The following is a 9321-nucleotide window of genomic DNA, read 5'->3' as shown; positions in this document are numbered from 1 at the left end:
TTCCAAATTTGTGAGTGAATTAGAAGCAACTAATCAACCATTCCTCATGTGTTCAGTTCATACTACCTACTAGCATTTCTCGTAGTGCATCGAAGGACGTGAAGGATTGTATTTACAAGATGGGAAAGCTTGTGATGTACTTTACAGGATACAAAATGTGAATATTGTATTTACAAGATGGGCAAGCTTGTAAGGTACTTTACAGGATGCAAGGTGTTCATATTGTTAATATGGCATACTTTTTTCTTTCTAGGTATGTGAGCTCAAAGGAAATAGATCCCACCATGCTTGAGAATGCTAGAGTTATGTTAGTGGAGGTGGTTTGTTTAGTGGAGGAGACATTTCCACGTTCTATTCTCACAAGCCAACTACATCTCATAGTGCATTTGGTGGATGAGATTGCTATATGCAGTACTGTACATGCACGATGGTTGTTCTTCCTTGAGCACTTCATGAAGACTTTGAAGGGTTTCATGAGACAAAATGCAAGACCCAAAGGTAGCACGGCCGAGGGTTGGTTGGTACAAGAGTCACTTGTATATATTTTTGAGTTTCTTGTTGATGTGGATAGCTCTCTCCCACGACTATGGAGAGATGATGAAGACCTAAGGATGACCTCTATTGTGCCTCAAGGGAAAGGATGCAGCAAAGTAATAGACACGGAGTTGCTTAATAATATCAACCTCTATTGTATGCTTAATAGTGACGTGATGAAAAGATGGGTGACAAGATATGAGGATGCAAAGGCAAGAAGACAAGGAGAGCACTTCCAAAGGATATTCATGTGGATTGGCTACTTGATGAAATGGAGAGAGTAGAGAGAGACAAGGGGATGCATATCACAATGGAAGAATGGGAGTATGCTAGGGGATGCATGAGCAAGGTCAATATATAGAATATTATGCATAAGTTAGGAGCTTTCAACAATTTAGATTGCTTATTTAATTGATTTTGTCTTGGTGTAGTGTACTATGTTCAATGCTATATGGTGTGAGGGCAAGCATTTTTGAACACAATGGATTGATGATAAGAGAAACCCACAAGATTGCAGCATCATTACTAGCTTTGAGGGAGCCAATGGAGCCATGGATGATTATTGTGGCATAATCCAAGATATTATTAAGCTTGACTTTCAACGTTTCTTTGTATATGTTTTGGATGTAAATTGGTTTAAGGATGTGGTGGAAAGAGGCCCTAATGCAACAATCAAACGCCATGCAAGTGGCTTTGTAACTATTGACTCCACAAAGTTTTGGCAAAGTAAGAAGGACACACTAGTACTACCACAACAATGTGAACAGGTATTGTACACACATATAAAAATACTCACTTTTAAATATTTGATACCTTCGATGCAAGGAAAATAACATGATTGTATTTGTATTTGAATTAGGTTTTCTATCAACCAATGGTGGATAATAATAGGTGGTGGCATGTCATACCTATTACGCCACGTTCCAAAGTGATGTATAGTACATTTACTAATATGGAGCATATGGAGGATGATCATGGCCATGGAGGTTATGATGACCGTGATACGAGAGAGGAGGATGATCATGAGATAGGAGATACAGATATTGAGGCCATTACCTGTGAGGACGAGCCTACCATTGGTGATGCTGATTTTGATGAGCACATGAGTAGCACAAGTAGTAGTGGGTTGAATGTATTTGCAGATCTCAACATTGGTTTGGATTTTGAAGTAGATAGTTTGGCAAGGGTTGATCTCATTGAGGATGAAATTGAACAGTAGCCCATCATTGATATTGGCAAAACTATTTTACATACTGTCTCATTCTCCTGACCTCACTTTATTTTTGTATATGTGAGTTTGCCAAAAAGCATTGATATTTTTATTAAAATTACGTGGTTTGGTAATCATGGGTAATGTTAGGAAAGCAGTGATGTACATTTATCAGCCTGCACCAAATTTTCACTTTCTGTATTCTTAGTTTTGCATCTAAATCCGCATCTAATTCACAGTGTAGATGTGGGAATAGATGTGCTATTAGACGCGCCCATATTTTTGCTATTTTAACAGTGCCTATAGATGCACTCATTATTTTGCATGCCTATCAAGCGTGTTTATAGTTGCTTTGTGTTGTTGTGATACCGTCCTCCCTCCACAGCAGTTGTGTACCATCATTAACCCTCCTTCTCTGCCTTCCTCTACTCCTTGTAGATGCTTGTTGTCACATAACTGTGCAACTCACCTCCCTCCTGAATACACTTGGGCACGTATTCAACAGCGACCAGGAGAAGAGAAAGATACAATTCTTTAATGGTTTTTTATTTCACATTTTTTTAATTTTAATTTGTTATTTTTTAAATGTTTTGTGAATTCAGTGAAAAGACTATTACGAGAGAATCCGTAGTGCATTAGTTTTAAATCAACAATCACATCTCGCATTCAACGTATCTCTAAGACTATGCATGTTTCATCATTGGAGCAAAAGAATTGCCATCCAAGAAGAAGTGCTCTTGAAGTAATCAATGTTGATTCTGATTGAGTTCCTCAAGATCAAATTGGAATGATTTCAGAAATTTGCAAGCTATTGTTATTGTTGGGAAATGTATTGACAAGTTAATATATAATTTGCTAATGTGGTAGACAAATAAAAGAAGTACTTTGGAAAAGTAATAAAATTTCTTGGATAGCAATCATACTACAACTTGTCCATGCAAATCCAACATTGGCTACAAAAGACATTTTCACAAGATTTAATTTACAATGTCTCCATCCCAATTACACTTTGCAAGCCATTGTCAACAAAATTTACAAGATGAGAAGAGTTGTACTCATACCTAATTTTATTCCTCATGACAAAACTTAGCAACTTCTTCTAAAAATACAAGACAACAAAATTGTAAACAAAAAAGAAATGGAAGAATAATTTCACATTTGGAAAAATATATGAAAAGAATCAAAGACACTCCAAGTTTTCAATGCATTTGCTATGGTACTTTGACATTTCGTGCAAAGCTTAGAATACTAAAGGAGAAAATGAAAGTTTTCCTTGAGGGAAATGGATTAAACATACCACAATTTCATTCAACTAATAAGTTCTTATGTTCTCTATGCTACAAAAGTGTTAGAAATCAAAAAATACCAACTCTATCTACCATAAACATGAAAATGGCACATGTTCAAAAATACACTAAAAATCTTAATGACATTGAAGCAAGATTGGTTTCGATTAGAATACCCTTTGCACAAATTTGTGAGTTAACATATGAAGGTCAATTTGGTCTACATGGAAGTGTTGTGAATGTATTTGCAAATTTTGAAAGAGTGCAACGAGTATAGCTGAGGTTTTTGAATGAAAACGATACAGTTGCAATAGCCATTAAATGTAAACTCTCATACAAGCATAGCTACATGAGTGGCATTATCCGTCCAACATTTTCGATGCTTGCAATGAAAGAATTGATGACTACACCATTATACAAAGAAAACAAAGTATGCATAAATGCTCTTTGGGAGACCATGTAAAAAATATGCAAGAGCAAGACACTTCGAATGGCATTTTCAACAATGACAATGAGGACATACTTGGAGAAGATCTTCAAACAGATACTTTAGTTCATGGAATATACATGAGCCAACAAGTTGTAGATTTTGAAAACCAAACAATTACAGTAGCTCCTTCGGAAGGCTTCTCTCCACTAAGTCTCTTCAAAGATAAATTTTGTGAGGAACTAGCTTTGGAAATCCTGGAAAATATAATATTCCTTAATGTATTTCCTATCAAGTTATTGCACGATGGGAATTAACAAACGTTGATAGGCAATTTGCTCTTTCAATCGATAATCTTTTCTTCAAAACAATGAAAATCCTCGTAAAACAAATTCTTTCATCCTCCTAGGTACGTATGCATAAAGCACAAATGCAAGGAAGAAATCTACAAGTAAAGGATGCACTAATGGATACAAACATTGAGAAGCTTCTTCAGTTGAACATAGGTTATCATGATTTCAATCACCTAACAACATCTACAGATTACAAATACCAACTTAAGAAGAATATTTTTGCTATGGTAAGACAATTGGGCCCACTGTCCTTTTTTATTACACTGTCAGCAATCGAAAAATTATGGAAGCCATTAATTGAGGGTCTACAAAAACTCAATCCAAACTCATCAACATCCCAACAACAAAATGCAAGCATTGAATTGAGAAATCTTTTTCGTTCCAATCCTATCACAACAGTTCAATATTATGTTCACAAATTTAAAGCTTTAAAGTCAATCTTGAAGAAAGATCAAACCATTCTTAATAAATTGAATGATTTCTTCTTTGTTACTGAATTTCAAAACGAGGGAAGCCAACATGACCATGGCGGCCTTTTTTGGATAAATGATGCACCAATTTAACCAAGTCTCAGTTGACAGGACATCTCAGAGGGAGTGCAGGGAGGATCTTGCAGATTAAGGCAACCCTTCTAGAGGAGTAGGTAAACACAGATGATATGCCACTCACTTGATCCACTTGGGCAGGTACTTTGATGAGAGGTGGTGTTTCACTTCAGGCTTTGGCCTTTCAAGATGCATAGGAAGATGCTTTAGTTTTTACTATGCAGGATGGTGGCAGATTGCTCAGATCCATAGAGGACATATTGCTTATATCAACACAAACCCCATGGAGAAGCGTACATTCTTACTCAAACACAAAGAACAACTCCAACGACTCGATTTAAATAGTTCCAACATTTTCTTTGACGACATAATAACAAAGTATTTGAAGCGCTCAGTGAACCTTCATGACATTTGCCTAGCAACTTTGACAAGCGACTACATAATTATTGGTACAAATGCAAAAAAAAGAAAAAAATCTAGGATAATACGTTACAATAACTACAGTGAAACAAAATATCCTAAGGAGTACTATAGAGAACTATGCACTTTATTTCTCCCTTACTACAACGTAGAGCCGATGCTCAACCAACAAATCACTACATGGCATGACAAATACAAACAACACAAAATAACAATCATAAAAAACAAAGAAAAGTTCAACAAACTTTTACCTAAATTTCCTTTGAAATCAACACCTTCCTCTGATGGGAGTACAACTTTGTATAGCCAATCTAGTCCTAAGAACCCTCATGCATATGACATCGCAATTGACATGCCACCAACTAAACCAAAAAAAATCAACAAAATTCAACATTATTATCATACAAGCTCATCTCTGATGACGAAAACTTTAATAAATTACGAGATTTAAACAATGAGCAAAGGATAATTTTCAAAGATATCATGCTCAAGAAAAGAATTGACCCAAAAAAAAGAATACACTTTTTCCTAACAGGCAATGCATGTACAAATAAAACATTTGTTCTACTTTCAATCGTACAACAATTATTGAGATATTATTCCCACAAGCAAACAACCAATATTGAATTACCAAAAGTTCTATTGCTTGCTTACACAGGAAAAGCAACTTTCAATATAGGCAGAACAACAATTCATTTAGCTCTACACTTACCTCTTTTGGCATAAGCCTTTCGGCTGAAAAACTGCAAGAACTATCACAACTATATAGAGACCTAGAACTTGTGGTTTTCGATGAGATCTCCTTAATTGGCCATAGCACATTATGTGCAACAGACATGCACCTCAGAGAAATTAAACACAACCACATGGAACCGTTTGGCAGAGTGGATGTTCTACTATGTGGAGATTTGTGTCAAGCTAGCCCAACAAAGGATACTTTGCATGTCATTGACAAGAACTCAAGCAACAAAGCACTTACATCGCATTGGGAGAATAATGTTTTCCTCTACGAATGAACAAAACCCATGTGCCAAACGAACTCTACATACATAGAGATACTTAACAAAATAATAATAGGGCAACAAACCATTGAAGACATAGAATACATAAACAACCTAGATACTTATGCAATCCAACACACAAAGAAAAAATACCACATTTATTCTACACCAATGTATAAGCAAAGGACATCCATAACAAGGACGTGTTTGAATTACTTGCAAAAACACCACACATCCTCATACAATAATAAAATTGTAATCCCACTAGACCCAAAAAAAACAGCTGGACTACACAACATCCTTCGTTTGAAACCAGAAATGATAGTTGAAATTTGTTCAAAAAACTTGGACATACCTGATGGATTGGTCAATGGAGCAGATGGAATATTCAAACACTATGAATGAATAATGGAAACAGACATTGTCTGGATCTCCTTTGCTAACAGCAACATAGGTAAACAAGCACGATCCAACAACAAATATATTTACAACAACAGAACAACTTCAAATTGGACTCCAATATATCCAATCACATGAGAATTTCAAATCGAAAAAAACCACCTCAACAACAATTTCACGCACACAATTTCTAGTTCAACCCACAGCAGCAAGAACAATCCATCGTTCACAAGGACTATCAATGGATTCATTGGCATTTGACCCATCCTTCATAAAATCACATGGTCTCACTTGCACTGCACTTTCACGTATACAAGACCCTTCCCATTTATTCCTTGTAAAATCACTAAAATCAAAGCACATCAAAGTTGACAACATTGTACTTAAAGAAATTGAATGCTTGAGAAAAGACAGAATGTGGATACAAAATAAGTCAACTGTTCCACAACTAAAATAGGACAAACTACATTACAATCTCTCAATACACGAGCACTAAACTCTCACTTACAAGACATACTTCATGACAAAAGTCTCTTAAATTCCACAATACTTTGCCTCTAAGAATTACATAATAAAACATCCAACATCCTTCATTTGCCTGAATTCAATTGCTTGGAAAAGAAAAATGGTACTGGTATTGCAACATGTTATAAAAAACACCTTCAATTGCAATTACAAGATTATGTCACAAAAGAGGGTTATGAATGCTTCTTAACAATTTTTAAAAATAATATAAATCACTACATTGCAATCATTAATGTGTACAACTCACCAAGAACATCATGCACAACACTTAGTTCATCCCTTCATTTTCTTCTAAACAAAATTCAACCAACAACACAAACTGTACTTATAGGGGACTTCAACATTAACTATAAAACACACAACAACAAAAACATAAGACTAAAAAAATTCATGCCAGACCATAACATGCAACAAATTATCGATGATTAAACAACTATACATGGCTCTATTATAGACCACATTTGGACTAACACACCAAAACAACAATCTACATTTGGATCTAACTACATTTATTGGTTTGATCACTCAATGATTTACACAAACTTACAACTACCTTCAAGGCAGGACTTTTGAATGTAATTCATCTTTTTGTTTTGGCTTAGAGACCAATTTTGCCAAATTTTGTTGAACAATGCATAAGTTATATATAGGTCAAGCAAGTTATATACAATAAAAGCCCTAAAGCTCACAAAAAATGCCTACACCCAAGCTTGCATTTATGTTTTGCACAATGGACAAGTGTACATATCATTCAAATTGATGAGTCTTCTCCCAAGTCCCATGTTCTCATCTCAATACGTACAACATCTCAATACGTGTGTAGCCATAATTGGGAGGGCCGTATAAGTGCATTCACTTGACTTGTAACGGAAGTTTTATCACACGAGGTTAAGATTGTAACATTTATGTCCTTATAGTGTCTCCTAAAATTCAAATCAGTTCCGAAATCAAGAAAAACACTTTCATGTAACAGTCGCCGCCTTGGCTCTTCTCCTATCAGCTTTGTTAGGTTTGGGCCTTGCCGATTCCCCCTCCCGAAACCGTAAGAATGATCACGATGAATGGCCTATTCGACTTTCAAGAACGATATACGACCAGCAACACACTACCCACATTTTCCCTATCTGCAAAAAAGACACCGCTCATCTCTCTCATCTGTCCTACATCGCCACGGCAAGCCATGATCCCCCAAGAAACACACACGAAAGAATAGCCATCGTGATTTTGAATCCGGATCTTGAAACAAGCGTGCCGCCAGCTCTTGATGTGAGGTGTGGCGTTGAAGGAGCTGTGGGCAACGGTGTGCCGGACCCAGTTGGAGAAGAAGGAAAGGTAGCTGATGTCGTCGGCGATGGGGCAGAAGCGGGAGAGGGTAATGACACAGGGACTAGAGAACGAGCAGGAGCCGGAGCTGTGTTTGGAGCTGTGCTTGGGGCTGCTGCCGGAGACAATTCTTGAATAGTTGCCATTACTTGCAGCGCTATCTTCTGCCCCGCTAAGCAATGGCCTGGAAATCCGCAAATGAAGTACCAAGTACCGGCTTTATCGAGTGTGATGACTGTGCTGCCGTCGTCAAAACTTGCCTGTGGAGCAGTAGCGCTGCAGCTATCGTAATCCCCCTGCGTGACTTGCACCACATTATGTAGACTGGCCTCATACTCGAACACTGAGAGAAACGGCCACAGAAGTCTAGTTCGATCAGCAAAAGAGATTTGCATCCCAACAGATCTATCCCCTACCTCTGGCGACCAGAAAAACGATAAGAGCGTCAACTGTGTTAACTGGATTACGAAACAGTACGAGAACGACGTAGCGAATTGCAAAAAGTGCGACAGGTCCGATCAAAAGGTGCGACAAAATCACTCGGAAAGGATCCAATAGCGTGATGAGATCTCTACTTACAAACGGTATCGCCGACATGAAAGCTGGAGTCATCCGCCCAGGTGCTGTAATTGACGTCGCCGATGGCGGGGATAGTCCAACCAGCTGACTCACCGACGACGTGCTGTGCGGCTTGAGCAAAGTCGAGCTGGGAAGCGATCAAAGCGAAGACGAGGAGCTGAGGGGGAAGGAAGGAGATGCGTGGGTGAGGAAGGGGGGGAGCCATTGGGTGCGTTGCGCGAGAGGAGGCAAGCAGGGAGTATAGAGCACGCAAAGGCTTTGTGCCGTTACTGTGCTTGCAAAGTGTGGTGATGATAGCCAGTGGGGTGGGGGGGGGGGGGGGGGGTGTTAGGAGGTAGAGAAAAAAAGAGGAAGTGGGAGACAGGTGAGCTGAGCACGCGTACCCTCACTCAGTGCATGAGTTTCAAGTAAGTTACCTGCACACCTACTTACAACTTCACTCACATTCTCCCTCTGTGTGGGTGTTGTGTGTCTCTTTGCGTACACCAACTTCTACCCACCATCTTCCACCCAAAATCCATACATATGAACATCTTTGTGTATATGTGTGTGTGCGCCCGCGTGCTTAGCGTGCGTGTGGCAAGAGTGAGAGTCTCACACACACAACATTTGTGTCACATGTTTACCTCATGTTTACCTCCCACCACCTCAACAAATTTTCCATCCATTTCTTTGAAATTTTGTCTCACTCAATATGTTTCACCAATCAAAGGTGTCTA

General features: G+C 38.2%; 1 protein-coding gene across 1 annotated transcript; it reads right to left on the bottom strand.

Moving 5' to 3' along the window:
- Nucleotides 1-7556: 7556 nt before the first annotated feature.
- Nucleotides 7557-8891, bottom strand: LOC147898067 (early nodulin-like protein 14). The gene is made up of 2 exons (XM_087379580.1): nt 8603-8891; nt 7557-8366 (listed from the first exon to the last, which is right to left on the bottom strand). Exons 1-2 carry the CDS (start codon nt 8805-8807, stop codon nt 7861-7863), a joined length of 711 nt encoding a protein of 236 aa, XP_087235706.1. The 5' UTR covers nt 8808-8891; the 3' UTR covers nt 7557-7860.
- Between the last annotated feature and the right edge of the window lie 430 nt (nt 8892-9321).

Source organism: Dipteris shenzhenensis, chromosome 9 (assembly GCF_047967505.1).
Source record: "Dipteris shenzhenensis isolate YYH24624 ecotype China chromosome 9, Dip_SZ_1.0, whole genome shotgun sequence".
In the NCBI taxonomy this organism is placed as follows: Eukaryota; Viridiplantae; Streptophyta; class Polypodiopsida; order Gleicheniales; family Dipteridaceae; genus Dipteris; species Dipteris shenzhenensis.
This window is presented reverse-complemented; position numbering and strand designations above follow the sequence as displayed.

What these genes read in the sequence shown, in the direction of transcription:
- LOC147898067 (XM_087379580.1), bottom strand. Translation starts at nt 8,807, where the DNA reads ATGGCTCCCCCCCTTCCTCACCCACGCATCTCCTTCCTTCCCCCTCAG. An exon ending in TCATGTCGGCGATACCGTTT is followed by an intron (nt 8,367 to 8,602) that starts GTAAGTAGAGAT and finishes CGTTTCTCTCAG; the next exon opens with TGTTCGAGTATGAGGCCAGT.